General features: G+C 42.8%; 1 protein-coding gene across 1 annotated transcript; it reads left to right on the forward strand.

The window, feature by feature from the left end:
* Window positions 1-766: 766 nt before the first annotated feature.
* On the forward strand, window positions 767-20,254 carry POMP (proteasome maturation protein). Its single transcript, XM_056109876.1, has 6 exons — window positions 767-1,027; window positions 4,135-4,232; window positions 8,126-8,186; window positions 10,000-10,101; window positions 12,601-12,694; window positions 20,072-20,254. The coding sequence occupies exons 1-6, from the start codon at window positions 782-784 to the stop codon at window positions 20,137-20,139; spliced, it is 669 nt and encodes a 222-aa protein (XP_055965851.1). The 5' UTR covers window positions 767-781; the 3' UTR covers window positions 20,140-20,254.
* Window positions 20,255-21,325: the final 1,071 nt, after the last annotated feature.

Here is a 21,325-nt window from a genome sequence, read left to right on the forward strand (position 1 = left end):
TCCTGCCTCATGTTAGTTAGTCTTATTTTTTTCTTTTTGTGGGCCACACCCGACACCACTCAGAGTTTACTCCTGGCTCTGTGCTCAGGTATCACTCCTGGTGGGCTTGGGGGATCATAAGGGGTCCTGGGGATCAAACTCTGATCAGTCGCCTGCAAGCCCTACCCACTGCACGATAGCTCCAGCAGCTCACTCTTCAGTTACCATTGAAGGATTGTCTTCCTCATATGACACAGGATAAATACATTTTATTATACACACACACAAGCAGTAAGTGTGTACTGTTATAATCGTCAGATGAATCCGTAGGCATATCTGCTTAATCTCTTATATCTTGAACACTTGGGGTAATAGTAATATTTCATAACTATTAAAAGCAGTTGGGAAGTAATTGAAATACTTAGATCTGTGCTAATAGACGGTAAGTCATGTCACAGACGTCAGAAATGATTACATATAACTAACTGGTGATCAGCACCATCACCACTCCGCTCCCCTGCTCCTCCAGCCTGGGAACCTCATCTGTCCTACCCTTCATTCCCCAGAGCCGGGCACATAGTGACACCTCGAATGAAAAGGTCACGGGGAGTTGGTCGGTGCCTTCCGTTCCACTTTTTGCCTTACTAGGTGAAGGATCGAGAGGAAATCCCATCTCCATCACGGCTCACTTCCCCTCCTTAAAACTTCGAATGTCCCCTTCTAAGAGGTTTTCTATCTTTGAACACGACGCACGTACCGAATGCCCACCTCGCCGTGCGCAAACAGGGGATGTTTATTACTAATGAGGCCCGCGGCACGTCTCGTCCCCAGCCTCGCAGCGCCCTTGGCCTCCCGGCCCTGGGGACCCGAGGCGTGGGAGCCCCGGCCCCGCGCGGCTCCCTCCGGCGCCCAGCGCCCTCCTTCCTTCCTCGCCCGGACGGACGCACTTCCGGCGGATGTGGGGGGGCACACCGGAAACGGAAGTGAGTGGCGAGGCTGGCTGACGGGAACGGGGCTGCAGGACTCCTCGCAGGGCGATTTGAAGATGGTGAGTGAAGCCCCTGGTGACCCCCGGCGGGCTCGGACCCGTGGCCCGGCAGGCTGCAGGTCGCCGTTCCCGCCCTGTCTCTGGCGGCGGCGGCTGGAGCGGCGACGAGGCAGGTCTCGGACGCCATGATGTGTCGAGTCACGGGGTTGAGGGGGTTCGTGCTCGTCACCCCGGGCCGGGCGCCTCGCCGTCGCCCTCTCCCTTCCTCCCCCCCGCCTCCGGGGCCGCGGCCCGTGCGCTCTCGTGCGTGGGGCTGGGAAGGACGAATCCGAAAGTGCGACCCGCGCGGGGGACCCTGCGGCGCCGCGGGCGAGAACTCGGGGAGCCCCCGCGACTACTCCCCCCGCATCCCTGCCCCGCGGGCCGCCCTGGGAAACGCCGCGCAGCGCCGCAGGGGAGCGGGGCTAGCGTGCCCGACGGCGGAGGGCGCCCGGGCAGACGGCGCGGCGGCGGCGCTTCTCGCTTCTCCCGCGAGAGAGCTCGCCCTCCTCTCCCTCCCTCCTCCTCCCCCTCCATCCTTCTCCTTTTCCCTCCCTCCCCCTTCCTCCCCCTCTCCCTCCAGCTTTTCTCTTCGAAGCTCCCCTGGGTGGCCCGGTTTCCATCTTCCCCCCTACTCCCCTCCCCCCCGGCACTGCATAGGGCTGTGTCGTTGCTCCCCAACACAGAATGGGAGTGGTCCCGAGGACAGTCGAGGGTGCCCACCCCACCCCACCCCAAACCAGAGACTGGAATACGCTTTCCCTCCCTCACTGCAGTAAAGCAGTGGCGGGCCCGGAGACCGTCTCTGAGCGCGAGTGCAGGGCCAGTCTCGGGCTGTTGGCTGGGAAGTTCTGAGCTCTTGCAGCTCGAGCCCCGGAAGAGTCGAGGTGATGTCCGGGGCTGCGCGTCTGTGTGTGTGTCCCTGGCGGACGCCCCTCCAGATATCGGGGCGCTGTTTCGGCACAGTCTGTAATGTACAATATCGTTGTCACGAGAGTGTCAGGTGCACCGTGTGCTAAGCAGCCCCATTAGTGTCAAGCAGCCCTCCAGCAGCTCCCGAGGTTCACCCGTCCTCCTCATTGAACGCAAAGAGTTTTGGTTAAGTATCCCAGTTCGGGGTGCGCGTCGTTTCTTACGGTTTTGACACATGCAGTCGCCGCATCTCCAGTCCCCACAATGCCCGCCTGCCCTGATGGGTACCTCCTGTTACTTTGTCAGTCTCCCCAGCACCTTTCTCTCCCGTATCGCATGCCTACATCCCTTTCTGGACAGCTTTATTTCTGTGTGCCAGGACCAAGGGCTTCTCCACACTGATACCTTCCGTTTCCTTTTCATGCTCTCAGGATGGGGCAAGTTGAGTGCTTTTAGGAATATGCAGAATCGGAAAATGGAAGCTTAGCAGCAGGCCTCCACTGGAGTGCTGTTGGCATCATTTTCTAGGGGTGAGGCTGGGCATGGTACATTGAGTCAAGTGATCAGGACCAGAGTGCACAGAAAAGGAAGAAATCAGTGCAAAGGGTTGGAGAGATAATGGGCGGGTTGGGGCACTTGACTTGTATGTATCTGACTTGGTTCAATCCCTGGCACCACGTATGGTCTCCCTGAGGGCAGAGCCAGGACTTACTCTTGAGCACTGCTGGGTGTGTCCTCTCCTCCCCTGTCCAACAACAAACCAGACCATCTAGTGAAAAGCTGGTTTCTTAGAATAATTACTTCAGAATACTTTAAGACTAGACACTAAACTTCAGCTTTGTACATTTCCCCCAACAGAATTGAGGGGATATTCCTTATCAAGTTGGCAAATCTTTTACTGCTTGTAACATTTATTAGACTTTATTTATTATTCTTATTAGATAAAATCCTGGAAAGTAATCATGTGTTTTCATAATTGTGGTGGAGTACCTGCCGCATAGTTAATACTTAATAAATTTGGGGTGATTAAATCTGTTTTAAATATAGTTAATGGTAATTCATCAGTACCTTGTACTAAGTAATTATTTTGCTTGTTTGTGTTTTACAGTCTTGAGATTAGATATATTTCTTTTGGGGGAAGGGATGTTTGGATTGAATCCAGGACCCCCACATGTGAGCCTTGAGTCTTCGGCTATAATTTTTGTAGGTGTTAATGGGAGGACAGTGCTACAGTGCTACTTTCCTCTAACAGAAACAAAACTATGAATTTTTTTTCACATTAGTCTTTTTGACTCTCTCCTAGTCATTTTTTCTGTTCTTACCCTGTTCCTTGTTCTTCCTTGTTTTTAAGAAATGATTTTTCAGCTTTTTTTCCATCATGTGCTAATAATCATTGCAATCTGAGGGAAGATCTTTCAAATAAAGTCTGATCATGGTTTTTCGGTTTTTGGTGTTTTTTTTCTCCCCCAAAGGGCCTCATGTGGAAGTGCACAAGGTTTACTCCTCACTCTACACTGAGGGGTGACTCCTGGTGGCCTGGGGGACTGAACCTGACTCAGCTACATGCAAGGAAAGTGTCCTTCCCACTGTACTGTCTCTCAGACCCCAAATCTGATTATGTTTAAGGCTTTTGGTTTTCCTATCCTTGGCTTTGCCTCTCTTATGTATGTAGCAAGTCATTTCAAAACCTTTGTAATTTGTTTTCTTCTATTTTCAGATCTTTACCTATGTTTGTTTGAAGTTTATTTTTCTGAAATTTTTTTATTACAATTTCATAGTTTGCAGTCGTATTGAAGTCATTTTTGTTCTTGCAGTGCTGCTATACTAATCCCCCCACTTAGGTGTCAAGATTGCTCCACTATTGGAATGTGTTTTAATCTGACAGTACTTTCACCAAATTTGATATTATTCACCGTACTAGGTGTTTCCACTGATGCTAAAAGCACAGTCTGTTTAGATGAGTTTTTTTGATGGCAAAGACCTATTCTTTTTTAACGCTTAACAGTGTTTTTAAGGGCGTCTCATATGGTACCACCAAAAAGCCCCAGACTTCTGTCACAGAGCCAGAGCAAGAATAAGCCTCTGAGCACCAACGGGTGTGGTCCCCAAACAAGCCAGAATATGTGGATTAAAAAGTTATTTTGTTTCACTAAAAAACTTAGTGAATTAAAATTGTTTTTACCTTTAATGTACTATAAAGTTTTTTTTTATTGTAGAATGCCAGAGGACTTGGATCTCAGCTAAAGGACAGCATTCCAGTTACTGAACTTTCAGCAAGTGGACCTTTTGAAAATCATGATCTTCTTCGAAAAGGGTATATTGGAGGGCCATGTCTTTCACTTTTTAATGTTTCTGGAGTTCTCGAAATATTCTTTAAATATTTTGATAGACTTTAAATATGTGTATGATTTGGAAGAGAGCAAATATTATACCTTAGAAGAAGGGTTGCAGAGGCTTAGATGTTTTCTCAGTTTAAACAGGTATCTTCTCAGATATCTATTACAGATTCCCCAGATAGGGCATCCTTTGGGGAGGTGTTATCCCATGGCATGATTTGGTAGAATTCTTTTTTGTTGTTGTTGTTATGATAACTTGCAAAGATACAAGAACATAGTTATGAGCATGAACCCATAGAGTTAGTTCATTTGGGTTTTCAGCCTACTATTTACTGGATGTATGTCTTTGGGCAAGTTATTCAATTCCTCTGTTTCTCAGCACCCTCTGTGAAATAGAGGCTGTATATAGTGTGTGTCTTATTTTGAGTTAATGCATGAAAAATATTTAGAACAGACTTGACATTAGTAAATGTGTCAGTTGATATTTTTCCGTTCTAGTTTCAGCACAGTTATACCACTACCCTCTGATTTCTTTGCATTTTATATGTAATTTTTCTCACTGGTAATTTTTCTTGGCTGGTTGCTTTTCTGCTAAATCCAATAAGGATGATGTGATTCTCCTTTAAACTTTGATTTTTAAGTTAATTTTAAGTTGTTTAATGGTGTTAAAATAGAATATAATAGTGGTATTTGGGGATAACTATAGTACCCTGTATAGAACCTTTCCTTTTTTGTAGCGAAAGATTTGGTATATGTACCCTCTGGTATTGGAGGGAGATAAGATTTGATTTCTATCAAATGCATAATACGGCTAGAAACAAGTCTTGATGATTTCCTTTATTTATTTATTTTTTTAAATTAAATGCTCCTTTTAACCCCTAGACTTTAAGAGTGTTAGGAGTAGAACCATTTTCTAATTCCACTTCTGGAGTAATCTGTACAAAGGCTATTCAATTAATGATTATTGTAGGATTTCTTAGGTTTCCCTCAGCTCCCAAATTGATTTATTATCCAGACTTGGATAATAAATTCATCAATTTTTTTTACATCTAGAGTGGTCTAGTGGTTCTATGTATTATCTTACATTTTATACATAGTAGATACTCAGAAGATTTAAACTTTAAGTTGTGTTTTAAAAGATATTTTTCATATTGAATATGCACTAGACCAGAGCAGAGGAGGTTTATAAGCATGTCACCAAAGTTGTTGTAATAAATACAATTTCATTGAATTTCTCCTAGGTAAAGGATGTTATTTAGCATGATTTTGCGGAGGGTTTTCCGTAGTCAATTGAATTTTTTTTTAAAATGTAGGAGTACTGCTATTTATTCAGCCACTGATTAGCTGATTGAATTGGGCATGAACTTCACCTTATTTTTTCCCCCATAATTTTATTTATTTATTTATTTTTCTTATATTTATTTATTAAATCACTGTGGGAAAAGATACTAAGCTTTCAGGTTTAAGTCTCGGTCATACAGTGATCAAACACCTCTCCCTTCACCAGTACTCATTTTTCACCACCAAGAACTCCAATATACCCCCCCAACCCCTCCCAATGCCTGTGAGGCAGATGATTTCTACTTAACTCTTCTCTACATTGATTACATTCATTATTTCGACAAAAGATGTACCATTATTGTTTAGAGTTTCCCCTCCCAACAATCAGAATTGCTGAAAAGGCATTGTGAAGTACTTTGTTTTCTATAGCTGGTTATGAGAATCATATAATGTCACGCAGCCGTGATTTTGAATTTCTGCAGAGCCAGATAATTACGAGATTGGTTTCTGTGCGTCTGGTTTTATGGCTGTGCCGGAGAGCCACTCGTGGGGGGCAACTAGTGACCTCAGTAGGGCGTGAAGGACATGCCGGTACCGCCCCTCTTCCCATGAGACTGCGGTTGCCCCGTCATTGCCAGCTCATACCTGGCTTTCTTATAAGCTTTGAGGCGGTGGCCACCTTGCTGCCGGGGGAGAAAAAGGCAGAAGGGAGCAACACCCTTTCCCTCCCGGGATGGCATGGCACCGTAGTTTAATGCATGGTCCATTCACTTTTCTGCCACAAGCTGCCGGGCTCTGGATTAAGTCCTGTTGCTTCTGGAGCCATGGCCGTGCCGGAGAGCCACTCGTGGGGGGACAACTCGTGACCTCAGTAGGGTGTGAAGGACGAGCTGGTACCATCCCCCTTCCCATGAGACTGAAGTTGCCCTGTCACTGCCAGCTAATACCTGAATTTCCTATAAGCTCTGAGGTGGTGGCCACTTTGCTGCTGTCGTTGGGGGTCGGGGGAGGGAAGGCAGAAGGGAGCAACATGCTTTCCCTCCCAGGGAAGCATGGCACCATAGATTAACACATGGTCCATTCACTTTTCTACCACAAGCTACCGGGCTCTGGATTAAGTCCTATTGCTTCTGGAGCCATTGTCATGCCGGAGAGCCACTCAGCCACTCGTGGGGGCCAGCTTGTGACCTCAGTAGGGCGTGAGGGACCAGCCAGTACTGCCCCTCCTTCCCATGAGACTGCAGTTGCCCCATCACCACCGGCTCATACTTGACTTTCCAATAAGCTCTGAGGCGGCGGCCATCATGCTGCTGGGGGGGAGAAAGGCAGAAGGAAGCAACATCCTTTCCGTCCCGGGGAGGCAGGCATGGTTCCGTAGTTTAATGCGTTGTCCATTCACTTTTCTGCCGCAAGCTGCCGGGCTCTGGATTAAGTCCTTTTGTCTCTGTGTATGCAGTTCAGATGCATTTCTGCCAAAAACCGCCGGGTTTCGAGATTTGTTTCTGAGTCTCTGGGATCATGGCTGTTAATCAGCTTGATCAGGAGCCAGAGAGGCTGTTTGTAGGGGCGACTCGGGGTCTCGCTGGGACGGGGAGGAAAGGGCCGGTTCCACCCCCATCTGGTGAGGCCCCACATGTCTCGTCACTGCAGGCCCAAACCTGTCTGTCCAGTGTCCTCTGGAGGATGACGGTCACCGGGCCGCCAAGGGGAACAGGCCAAGGCACAAAATCTATTCCTACCTGGAGTGGCCCAGCCCCAGTAACCTACTGCAGGAACAGGACGCATTTCTGCCAAAAGTCTTTGGGTTCTGAGGTTCGTTTCTGAGTCTGGGATCATGGCCATTAAGCAGTTCGATCAGGAACCAGAGAGGCCATGTCTCCAATTATATAGCTGAGCCGGAGGTGGTTTGTGGGTGTGTCTCCCACATACCTAACTTTTGGCCGGTTGCTTTCTTGGTAAACTTTGCCCTGAGTTTTTGGGGTCTGGCCAAAGGCACAGCAACAATTTTGGGGTGTCTGAAAGTCTGACGGTGCCATCAGACTGCTGATGCACTCGACTCACAGGTACAGATGACCTGCTGGGCGGCACCATATCCCCAAGTCAATTGAAATTTTAACTGTTACTAGAATAGGTGTGTTTTGGGCTAGAGAGAGAACACAGCAGGTAAGGCACTTGCCTTGCATGCTGCCTTCCTGGGTATGATCCCTGGTGCCACATACAGTCCCCAGAGCCCTGCTAGGAGTGGCTCTGGGGCATAAAGCTGGAAGTAAACCCTGAGCCCCACTGGGTATGACCCAAAAACAAAAATGAAAGAATATATTTTGAAACAATGATAATACAGTAAAATTGTCTTCCCCCCTTATTAAATGGTTATATTCTAATACATTTAAAATTCTTACTAGGTTTATAGTTGAAACCTAATTATTATTTGGTAATGGTTCCTATAACCATAATTACAGGCAAGAACAGTTTCATCCCCCAGAAGTATTCCATCATGCATTTCATTGCAGTTACAAACCCTGGTAGGTGTGATTTTGATGTTTGGCTTATCAACTAATAATTAATTGAACTTTTGAATCTTTGTTTCCAGTTTTTCTTGTGTCAAAAATGAACTTTTGCCCAGTCATCCTCTCGAATTATCAGAAAAAAATGTAAGTATGCTACTTGTGTATCTCTAGTAGAACACTTTAGTAACACTTCTGTGGTTTTTCTTCTGTGATTTGAAAATTACTTGGTCAAGAAAAACTTAAAAAATGACAGTAGAATTATCAGAAAATTTATTGGTTTTTTAGTTTTCTTGCTTTGCAGGGGATGAGTCTTTATAGTTTACCCCCACTCCCCCAGGTGTTGAGGGATTAAGCTAGTGATTGCTCTCTGTCTTCTCCACCCATCCTCACAGAAGACAGGAGAAGTGATGGTGAGTAGCGTGTAATTTGTTAGGTAGAGCTGTCATCGTGACTGGTATGGGCCCTTAATATGGCACAGGTCAAGGCTCGAGTCTGCTGGAACCCATCCTGCAGGGAGGGGCTCTGTTTCCATTTCCAGCTCTGCCATTCCATTCGGAATAGGCCTAGTGAAACCAACTGGAGGCATACCTCACTCTGCATGGTGGAGCAGCAAGCAGAAGGTTAGGAAGCAGCTGTGGTGTGTGCCCTTAAAATGGCATAGGCTGGGTATGGGTGCTGCTGACTATACATTTTAATTAGAACTTCAGATTATGAATCCGTGATAAAATTCTGCATAAAGAACCATCATGCCAAAATTTGGTTATCAGCTAAAGTAATTTAAAAAAAACTGTGAATTATCTTACTGATGACCCAGGGTTGTATCTTAAAGGAGTGCTAGTCTCAGTGCATTTTTGATCAAATTTTTGTTTTTGGGCCATACCCAAAACTTAGGGGCTTCTCCTGGCTCTGCGCTTAGGGGACCAGATTGTGACAGGGACTGAATCTGCACATCCTTTATGCAGAGCATGTACTCAGCCCTTACGAGCTATCTCTACAGCTCTGAATTTTTGGGGGGGGGGGGCGGGGCGGGGGTCATGATTTAAAAAAAGCCAACAACAAAAGAACACAGTCTACGGTGTGCATTGTTATACTATGCTGTAGTTCATTAAGTATTTAATAATATGTCTAGAAAATAATACAATATGTTCATTAAATTTAACAGGAACACAAACTTAACATAACTATTGAAAAATGGCACTAAATGGGCTTGCAGTGCACGTCCACTTATATGTAATTTTTTTAAAAAGATAATATCTGAAGTGCAATGCAATGGAAGTATTCCTGTAGTGTTACAGAAGTCACTTTATCATTCATTGTATTTATTGTATGTAATTAAATTTTCAGTGTATATCCACTATGCTTCAGAGCCATTATAGGAAATTATATGTCCCATCAGTCAAGTTTATTCATTTTGTTTGAAAAATTTTTTGCTATTGCCATAAAAGTTTTAAGAAGTGATATCAAAGCTCAACAAAAGTATGATTGTGATAGAAAAATTGTTTATCAATACCCAACACAAATGGACAGAATTTTGGATTCCCCCTCACCATCACAAAAGTGGAGTTTTCATGTTGTAGTTTAATAGGATCCTATGATCGGTCTGATTATAGCTTTTATCAGAGCCTTTGAAATATATATGTTTTCAAAATTATGCTCTTAATTTTCGCCATCATTTATTTCTGCATAATTATTTTTACCTTTTCTGGCAACACTATAGTAATTCTAATCAAACCAACTAAAATATGATTGTGAGATATACTTCTGTATATTTTGTAATGTGAAAAACATTTATTTTTGTAGATCTGGACCCTACATGGTAATTTTACACTATTAAAATACTCCTGCATTCAATTAGGGCTATTAAAATCTTTCAAGAGTATTAATGTGTATATCAGTGTTAGCCACTTTTAATTTAGAATGATGAATATAACATTTTGAATTACTTTTTTTTTTGTAGTTTCAGCTCAACCAAGATAAGATGAATTTTTCCACACTGAGAAACATTCAGGGACTGTTTGCTCCACTAAAATTACAAATGGAGTTTAAGGCAGTACAGCAGGTGAGTGCTTGGGTATCAGTTACATTGGTTATCTGTTGAGTCAGCTCTGAAAGTGTCCTTCTGTTTTGATATTAGCTATACAAATCAGACCTTTTCTTTGTTGTAATTTAGTCTACTTTTGCCGTTGCTGTCCTGACCAGCTATTTTTAAATGAAGTTTTGACGATTTAGAAAAATACTTAATAAACTTTATAATATTTGGAAAGATTTTTGGTTTCTGGTTATGTTTCTTGGGGGGAAAAATCTTATCTGGCCCTTGGGTTATAAGGTATTGGTTACTGTTTAAGATATTACTATTATTTAGGCACTAGGCATCAGTTACTCATATTATTCTCACAAGGATCCATTATTACCTGCGTTAATTTCAGTTGTAACTGCTGAATATCAAAGAACTTAAAAACTGAGAATTTGTCACATTCAAGTTTGCTAAATAACTGTGCAAATGGCTATACTATATAAACACTTTAATTACAACATACTACTTGCTTGAGAGGTGCTGTTGCCCTAGTTCACATCTGATAAAGTTAAAAGTGAGATAGAGGACACTTTTTTTTTAAATTATTGAATCACTGTGAGATACAGTTACAAAGCTTTCATGTTCTTGTTTCAGTCATACAATGATCGAACACCCATCCCTCCACCAGTTGCGCATTTTCTACCACCAATGTCCCCAATACCCCTTTTCCCCCATCCCAACTCTCCCCCTACCTCTGTGGCAGACAATTTACCATACTCTCTACTTTTGGGCATTATGGTTTGCAGTATGCAATATGAGAGGCTATCGCGTTTGGTCCTTAATCTACTTTCGGCACACATCTTCCATCCCGAACGATCCTACCAACTATCATGACTTAGTGATCCCTTCTTTATTCCAGCTGCCTTCTCCCACAGCTCATGAAGCAGATTTCCAACTATGGAGCAATCTTCTTGGCCCTTGTCTCTACTGTCCTGGGGTGTCAGTCTCGTGTTATTTTATATTCCACAAATGAGTGCAGTCCTTCTGTGTCTGTCCCTCTCTTTCTGACTCATTTCATTAGCATGATACTCTCCATGTCTATCCACTTATAAGCAAATTTCATGATTTACTTCATCTCTCCTAACAGCTGCATAGTTATTCATTGTGTAGATGTACCAAAGTTTCTTTAACCAGTTGTCTGTTCTCGGCCACTCGGGTTGTTTCCAGATTCTGGCTATTGTGAACAATGCTGCAGTGAACATACAGGTGCAGATGTCATTTCTACTGTGCGTTTTTGCACCCTCGGGATATATTCCCAGAAGTGGTATTGGGGGGGTCATATGGAAGCTCAGTTTCTAGTTTTTGAAGGAATGCCCATATTGTTTTTGAAAAAGGCTGTACCAGTTGGCATTCCCACCAACAATGAAAGAGAGTTTCTTTCTCCCCACTTCACGCCAGCACTGATTGTTCTTGTTGTTTTTGATGTATGCCAGTCAATAGAGGACACTTACACCAAACTATACGATCCATAAATTGTAAAATCAGAATTTGAAGTCTAATTTCGTCATCATGCTGTTACTAGGAAATAAGAGTCATGGTATTAGGCTCTGAGAGTTTTCATTTTATTGCATGTTTGTTGTGGTTTTCCGGACACAAAGCAGTCTCCCAAATGTGCAGATGCGATGGGATACAAAATAGTAATACCAACTACTTTTAGGGTTAGAGACACAGTGCAACAGGTAGGGCACCTGCCTTGCATGCTGTTGGCCCAGGTTTGATCCTTGGCATCCTTATGGTCCCCCAGGCACTGTCAGGAGTAATTCCTGATTGTTGAGCCAGGAATATTACCTGAGCATTGCCATGTGTGACAGACAACCCCACAACAGCAAAACTAATGTCAGTGTCTTTAGATATTTTGAGGTAAAGTTTAGAAGAATTTTTGAAAAATTTGTTATAGGTGAAAATATGTTCTCCCATTAAATTGATATTTTCTTTATTGAGTGAATTTCATAAATGAGCAGGGCTAAGAATATAGCTCAGCAGCAGAGCAAGTACTTTGTATGTGTATGGTCCTGGGTTTGATCTCCAGCACCAATCTAGAAATGGAAAAATGTGCAACTGGAAGGTAGTTCAATGGGATGGAACATTGGCTTTTGGTCCCCAGCACTCTACAACTGAGTACCATTGACTGGTTAGGTGACTCCAGCACTCCTGAACATGAATAGCCCTAAATTGCTAGGTCTGAGCCCCACATATCAGTCCTGCACAGTGAGCTGAGCATGACCACAAGTGACCCCTGGGCTTTTTAAGCACTGCTGAGGAGATGACTGTCAAAAAATGATTTTTATTTGTGTGTGTGTTGGGGTCTCATTTGGCCTGTTACTTGGGGTCTGTTCCTGGTAGTACTCAGGTGCCAAGAAGTCCTTGAGTGTGTTTTCAACCTAAAAATTATTTTGAAAAGAGTAAAGAATGTGATGTTAGATTACATGTTGTCCTGCCACCTTGTGCTTTTCTCATCTGTTCCTTTGTATTTTTTTTTCAAAGGTTCAGCGTCTTCCTTTTCTTCCAAGCTCAAACCTTTCTCTGGATATTTTGAGGGGTAGTGATGAGACTATTGGATTTGAAGATATACTTAATGGTAAGTATTATTCAGGTTTTTTTTTTATAACCCCAGTAATGTGCAAGGCAACATCAACAAACAAAACAGCAAATCTGCATTTTTATTTATTTATTTTTTTGCTTTTTGGGTCACACCCGGCGATGCACAGGGGTCACTCCTGGCTCTGCACTTAGGAATTATCCCTGGTGGTGCTCAGGGGACCATATGGGATGCTGGGAATCAAACCTGGGTCGGCCGTGTGCAAGACAAACGCCCTACCCACTGTGCTATCTCCTGCCCCCCAGCATTTTTATTCTTACTGAGCTTATACCTGATTGCATTCATTAAAGTTTCGTTACAGAAGTGGATGGAATTTAATGGTAATAACTTTTTTTTTAAATTTGTTTAAAAGTTAGTTGGGTTGGAACCATTGATAATTGTAAATGATCACTCTAAGAACTGTGTGCTGAAAATAGGTAAAGGAACTGACATGATAACCTCGAAGTATCTGTATTGCAAACCATAATGCCCAAAAGGGGGGAGAAAGAGGTAGGGGGAGGAGGAGAGGGCCTTCCATAGAGATAGGCTGGGGGTGGGGGTGGGGGGACATTCATTGGTGGTGGAAAATGTACACTGATGGAGGGATGGGTGTTGGAGCATTATGACTGAAACCAGTCATGAACAGCTTTGTAACTGTATCTCACAATGACTCAATTTAAAAAAAATAAAAAGTTGGTTCGAGCCTGAAAGATAGCTCAAAGGATGGGGATACATTACTTGCATATGGAAGCCCTAAGTTTGGTCCCTGGTATTGCATGCAATGCCAGGTATGACCCTGGTGGTCCCCAATCTCTATGAGGGTGGTGGAACCTATATATGCTCCATGTCTCCCGTCTCCAACTGCTAGAACTGAGCAGCTCTGCACAACTGGACTCAGTATAACTAGAAGTTGGCCCTGGCCCTTGACTACTGGTAGTGTGTTCCACTCCCCCTACACATCAGGCAAAATAAATGAAGATCATTTAGAGTGCTTGGGATGTGGCTCAGTGGTTTAATACTAATACCCACCTTGGTACCCTCCACCCCCCCCCCCAAAAAAAAAAATAAAGGGAGGAGGAAGAGAGAGAGAGAGAATCAAAGTCTTGTATTCAGTTTAATGATAGTCATTTCATGTCCTGAGGATAATCTTTGATGTGATTCTAATGAAAGGTGAAGACTTCGTTGCGTTAATTCTTGTGTTCCCGGTATTTTATAAAGTGCTTGATCACACTAAATGTTGAAAGCTTGTTTACCACATTCTTAAAACTTTTTACTCAAGGGATTTTTCAATCTAAAATGAAGGCTAGGAATATGGATCAGTGGTTGAGTTGAATGCCTCATTTGTCTGAGGCCCTGAGTTCAATCCTCAGTACCACAAAAGTAAAATCATTATTAAAAAAATTGATGAGTAATTTTTTTAAAAATTTTATTAGTGAGACATCATGAGGTATACTTGTAGACTTACAAATTTTTGTGTTTGGGTTTCAATTATACAATGATCAAATACCCATCCCTCCACCAGTGCCCATTTCCCACCACCACGGATCCCAGTATCCCTCCCATCCCCTATCCCCCCGCCTCTGTGGCAAGGCATTCCCTTTTGTTCTTTCTCTCTCTTATTGGGTGTTGTGGTTTGCAAAAGAGGCAATGGGTGACAATCATGTTTAATCTATAGTCTACTTTCAGCATGCTTCTTCCATCCTGGGAGCATCCTTCCAACACCCTTTATTTGGTGTTCCCTTCTATATCTGAGCTCAAACTATGATGGAAATCAGTATATTTCTCAAGTTTACGTGTTTTGAAATATTGGAGGTGGGTAGACTTTTGCTTGCTTATCAATGAAGTGCTTGGTCAAGAAAAATCTTCCCTTATTACAAGGAAGGAAAGGGAGTATGAGAAGGACAAGAGAAGAATCAAGTCGAAAGAAGCCTTCTGTTAGTTTCCTTATGTAGTAGATTTACATACCTTCCAGAGAGAGATTTACGTGTAAATAATTTTTAAAAGGCAGTCCATTCTACCTTCAAGGCCCCTTCTTGAGGGCCTTTTGCTAATCACATATTTTACCTATAGCCGTGCCTTTGGAATTTCCCCAAGTGCTTCACAGTTCAAGCTGACTTAATTATTTCATAAAGCCACTCTCAGTCCTGTGAATCGATGAATCTTATTAAGCAATTTTTTTTAGTGTCAGAGTACTGCTATTTATGCAGCCATTAATTAAGCTGATTGAACTGGACATGAACTCCACAGTAGTTTTTTTTTTAATTTTTATTAGCGAAATACCATGAGGTACAGTTGTAGACTTACAAATATTTGTGATTGGGTTTCAATTATGCAATGATTAAGTACCCATCCCTCCACCAGTGCCCATTTCCCACCACCACAGATCCCAGTATCCCACCCCCCATCCTCCCCGTCCCACCCTGCCTCTGTGGCAGGGCATTCCCTTTTGTTCTCTCTCTCCTTTTGGGTGCTAACTCCACATTACTTTTTTAAAAAAAAATTTTAATTGCATATCCACGATAGATCACTACAAAGCTGTTCATAATTGGGTTTCAGTCACACAATGATCCATCACCCATCCCTCCACCATTGTACACTTCCAACCACCAATGTCTACCGTTTCCCCACCATCCTGCAACCCTCCACCCTATACCCCCAGCCTTCCTCTATGGGAGGAACTTTCCTTCTTGTTCTCTCTCTCCTTTTCCTTTTATGCATTATGTTTTGCAATACAGGTGGCTAAGAGGTCATGGTGTTTGTTCAGGGCATTCAGTATTTTTATTGGGATGGTAAGGCTGGAATAGCTTTTCAATAGGGTGGGAGCTTTGGGGTGTGGCCATGACTGCCAAAGCTTCTGGAAATACAGGGAGGCGGGGGGGAGGGTAGCCCACCCCAACTCTGAGAAAGCCTGGAGATTTCAGTCACAAAACCCACATACCTGAATTTTCAACAGATTTTATCTTGGTTAGACTGTGGCGTCAGGCAGGGGGTATGGCGACAGTTTTAGATTGTGGAAGCAAGTGATTGCCGGGGGCTCTGCTTAGGCAGGCATAGGCCAACCTGCCCCCCTCCGATTTAATTTATCCCAGTAGGTTCTGCACTACATGGGTCCGAGCTTAACTGTAGCTTTTGATCTCTTTCGAGATTTATGGGTCTCTGAAGCAACGCCAGTAGTAGAGCTTACGGGGTAGCGCTGGAGTTGGTTAGTGGGCGTGACTGCCAGTGCTTCCATGAGTATTGGAAAGTGGGGGGAGGTAGACTACCCCGACTCCATGAAAGCCTGAAGATTTCAGTCACAAAACCCTCATAGCATAATTTTCAACAGATTATATCTTGGTGAGGTCTGTCCTGAGACAGTGGAATCCGGCGCAGCGTATGGTGGTGATTTTGGATTGTGGAAGCAAGCGGCTGCTGGGGCCTCTGCTTGGGTGGGCCACCAGGCCAACCTGCCCCTCTCCAACTTACCTCAGTCTGTTCAGCTGTATGCAGGCCCGAAATTAAATGTGGCTTTTGATCTCTTCGTAGATAAATCTTTTGAGATGGGTCTCTGAAATAAGGCCAATAAATGAGCTGGAGGTGGTTTTTGTGCCACATACCTACCTTTTGTCTGTTTAATTTCTTGGTAAACTTGGTCCCAACTTGTTGGGGTCAGGCCAAAGGCATAGTGGAAATTTTGGGGTGTCAGGAAGCCAGAAGGTACCATCAGGCTGCTGCTGGCACTCGCCCAAGTACAGGTTGACCTGTTGGTGGCACCATATCCCCCAATTAAGCAATTTTTAGATTTTGTTTGGGGACTACACCTAGTGGTGCTAAGGGCCACTTGAATCCTGACTTTGTTCAGGGATTATTCCTGGCAGTCCTTGGGACTGTAAGTGGTGCCAGAGATACAACTGGGATTAGAAGGCAAATACTTTCTCAACTCTCTCTCAGGCCCCCCTAATTAAGCAGTTGTATCCAAATCATGAAGGTATTTCTATAGCTGAGCCCCCAGGTTAAGTGTCAACTGGGTATGTAGTCATTAGGCAGAAGAAAAATAAAGGGCCCCGAGGTTGTGACTCAAGTGATGGCATAGACCTTGCATGTGTGTGAACCTTGGATTTGATCCCTGGTATTGCTCATCTCCTCCTTTGCCCCCAGCCCCAACCTCCCCTTCCATCCAAATTATGTCATGGTCACGGTCCTACCGTTGTTCATCGATTTGCTCGAGCAGGCCCAGTAACGTCTCCATCATGTGACCTGTTGTTACTGTGTTTGGCATATCGAATACGTCACGGGGAGCTTGCCAGGCTTTGCTGAGCAGGCGAGACACTCTTGGTAGCTTGCCGGGCTCTCCGAGAGGGGCAGAGGAATCGAACTCGGGTCGGCCATGTTGGCCGCTTGTAAGGCAAACGCCCTACCGCTGTGCTATCACTCCAGCCCCAAATTATGTAGATTTTTGAAAAAGAAAAGTTAAAATTGGAAAAGACTCTAAGCTGTAGTTGAGAATTCTACAGATAGCCGTGGAGAAGATTTTTAGGTGTCAGGTGATGCACCCTCTTTTGACTTCTGTTAAAGCTTTCCTTGGCTGCAGGATCTCTGTTGTCATTAGGTCTTCAGAAAAGTGTTCAGTTATGAGGGCTGGTGAGGCACATTGACAGTGTGATCTCTCTGAAGTCTCTCTCAGGTACTACATTTCCAGTTTTCTTGGTATCAGAAAAGGTCAGTCTAAGTTGCAGATTCTTTCAAGTCAAAACTGGCACAGGATTGAACAGTGAGAGTTGAAGTGATAATACAGTGGGATGGCACTTGCCTAGTACATGGCACAGTAACTGGTTCTATATATGGTCCCCCAGGCCTCACGTCTGACCCCAGGAATAATCCCTGAGCACTGCCAGGCATGACACAACCCCTGACCCCCCCCCCCCCCCCCAAGTCCTGCCAACAAAAAAGATTGGACAGCGAGTGGTATAACTGTCTTAGTGACCACATATTTTGATCTCTGATATGTTTGTTGGTGTGGGCCTACAACTATAGAATCCCTGTTCCCAAAAACTATGATACTGGGATGATGAATTGGAAATGTTTCGATGGTTGTAGCCAGATACTGGAAAAATTCAGGGTCCAGTCCAGTTCACAGGTACAATGCAATTAAAAAAATGGTTAGGAACATAAATATCTGATGCCCACAGAAAAGGTATGTTGCTGGAATATACCATGCCACTTCTACCAACTAAGTCAAGTAAGATGAATTTACTCACAAATTAAGCCTAATTCTGATAAGACATAACCAGTATTACATGTCCATAATTTTCTGCTTAAGCATAGAAAAAACAGATACAACCTAATAAATTGTTTTAATTTTATAAAAGTTTTTCATTGACTCTACATTCAGTATTCATTTCTGAGAGTAAGAGTGCTAACTGACATTTCTGTTAAAGCCTCAGTAACACAACCAGCTTCCAAACAATCTGTTGAGAGGAAAACAATTGCTTCTTGAGTTTTTTCAAGAAAACTTATTGCCGTGAGAATACTTCAGTGAAAGGTTTTACATTCATTGAGTTAGAGAGAGAGAGAGAGAGAGAGAGAGAGAGAGAGAGAGCGCGAGAGAGCGAGCAGCAAACATTTCTTTTTGAACCACAAAGTGACTCAGTGTTTAATGCTGCAGGGCACAGTTACCTCAGAAAGGAAGCTGCCTTAAAACTTGGTTAGCTGCCTGTCTAGTGGTCTTAGATTTCATTCTTATTCCTGGTAGTTGTCGAGGAAAGGAGATTCCTGATTGGGTTACTAAATGGTTGGGCTACAGACAGTGAAAATCAATACCCATTCCTCACCATTTTCAGGGGCTGAAAGATATCCAAACAGGCCATCAAAAGATTGGTATATGAAAAATAAAGATGTTTGCATGTTTGTTACCTGCATGCATGGGAGTTAGTAAAACTAACTCCTAGACTTCTCACTTCCAAAGGAGGAAATAGATATCTGAGGCCATGTTTTTTTTTGGGGGGGGGGGGGTGGCAGGAAGGAAAGAGAGAAAAGAAAATGTCAGAACTGAGCTGTCCAAGAGCCCAGATCCACCTGAGTCCACCTCAGACTCAACATGATCAGCATGAGTTACTGGCAGAGCAGGCTTGAGTGGCACAGGTCAGGGCCTCGCTTATGTGGTATGTGGTCCTCTAGTACAAGTGACTAATAATAGGCAGCTACTTTATTAAAGTGAAAACCCTCACAAGTTTTATTTTTTAAGTTATATAAGTGAGTATACTCCTTGTTTAAAAGTTTTAAATATTAATTGAAATTCAGTTCCATAATTGCCTCCAAACACATTTCTCTTCCACATTATGCCCCAGCGACCTTCTATTTTTAGTGTGTTTTTACAGACTATTTTGTATCTATACAATTGTGTGGTCAGAATTTGGCATCACTTAGTGTTTGTTTTTTAAACATATTAAACTGCATATCTTATGGAATGTGGTATTTCATTTTCTTTAGTGAGTGATGTTCTTATTAAAATGAACGTGCTACAGTAGACACCTATCCATGATACTCATGGGCAGACATTTATGTTTAGATTTTGGATGCTTGTGATACTCAATTTTATAACAGTTTGTTCTGTTAGTGATAGTTGTGGCAGTGTCAGCTGTTGCTACAGCTAATTGTGTGACAGAAAGTTAAATAGAAGGAAAAGTGGCTTCACTGTCCTTAGGAATTTTACTGACAATAATCATTTCTAAATGATCATTTAAAGTTCCTTTTTAAAAAGAGCTTCATTTTAAATAAAGTTTAACTAAGACCTTCATTTAGATAAAGTTAAAACCAGTGTTTTGAAGATGTTTAAGGTTTTCTTGCTTTAAAATTCTGATTTTTGTTAGTATGGAAGTCTGAGTATCAGAGAGCAAAAGATTTACAAATAAGAGATTGCTTAATCTCTTAGAAATTGTTCCTTGAATCATCTATAAATCCACTGTAAAACTGAAACTTTGAAATTTAATATTTTAAAAAGTCAACCATATTAAGTTACTATGGAAGTATATATTTCTATAGTAAAATGTTCCACTTCTGCCATCATTACCAGGGGGCTGGAGTAGACCCTTGTCTCTCACCTGCACAGCATGAACTCCTAGCTGACTGTGCTGTCTCCCAAGCCCAGAATGTACCATTTTCTTTGTTTGGGGTCCATACCCATTGATGCTCAAGGATCACTCCTGGCAGAGCTCAGGGAACCATATGGGATACCAGGGACTGAACCCAGGATATGCTATTTTCAAGTGTACTGAAATCAGAAATCTACTTTCTGTCATCATAGATCACCTTAGATTTTGCCCGTTCTAAATTTTCATGTAATTGAATCAGTGCATTTTTTTCTTTTTTGGCTAATCTATCACTGTTTCTCATTTTCAGATCCATCACAGAGTGAACTCATGGGTGAGCCACACTTGATGGTGGAACATAAGCTCGGTTTACTGTAATTCAGTGTGCCACTGTGGATGAAAATAAAGAGCCTGCCTGTTGTCGATTATCATCTTTTTACTGTAATTTGATGTGTACAACATTAACATTAAAAGTTCTAACACTTAAGAATGCTGCCTAAAATGATATCTGTGATCCTCTGAAATTTTGGGGGGAGGGTGGGTGTTTGGTTTATGGCCACTTGACAGCTGAAAATGCTAAAAGAAAGGTGATTTTAACTCCTATTTCATATGAGAACAATCACCTAGTATTTTTTTGCTAATCAGTATTTCAAAACTACACAATTCCAATTCAACCTATTTTCTAGCTGCTTCATTCATTTAATTTTAAAAAGTATCAGTATTTGGGTTTGTAACCTTCATAGAACAAACATCTATAATGATTTTGATGGAAGAATACATATGAACATCTTTAATGATACAGAATGGAGATGGTTCGTAGTGGTTTGGTCTCTTGCATTGAATTGTCCCCCAGCAACTCCAGTGGGGACAGTTGAGATCTCTGAGAAGTGTGGGGAGTGTAGCCCCTGAGCACCACTGTTGTGGCCCTGAAACAATGCAAAAAAATTTTTTTTTAATTTTTATTAGTGAAACACCATGAGGTACAGTTGTGTAGACTTACAAATTTTTGTGCTTGGGTTTCAGTTATACAATGATCAAACACCCATCCCTCAACCAGTGCCCATTCTCCACCACCACTGATCCCAGTATCCCAACTCCCCCCTTCCTCCCCCCCATCCTCCACAGCAGACCTATCAGGAAAACCCTCCAAGCCCGAAGGCAATGGTGGGATATGGTGAAAAAACTCACTGAAATGAATGCTTCACTAAGAATACTGTATCTGGCTAAACTCTCATTCAAACTTGAAGGAACGGTACACTATTTTCTAGATAAACAGCAGCTCAGGAACTTCATAGACTCAAAACCAAACCTAAAACAAGGGCTAAAGGGGCTACTATAAGACAAACCCTAAAAGCACAACAGACTCTTATAGAAACAAAGTTGTATTTTAACTTGTATTATTTTAGTTCATTAATACTCATAGCTATTTGATTTAGTTTATTAGTTTTTTTAATGTAGGAGTACTGCTGTTTATTCAGCCATTGACTAAGCTGATTGGGCATGGGCTCCACATTATTTTTTTTAATTGAATCACCATGGTACAGTTTCAAAGCTTTCATGTTGA

Source organism: Sorex fumeus, unplaced genomic scaffold, assembly GCF_029834395.1.
Source record: "Sorex fumeus unplaced genomic scaffold, SorFum_2.1 ptg000008l, whole genome shotgun sequence".
Lineage (NCBI taxonomy): Eukaryota > Metazoa > Chordata > Mammalia > Eulipotyphla > Soricidae > Sorex > Sorex fumeus.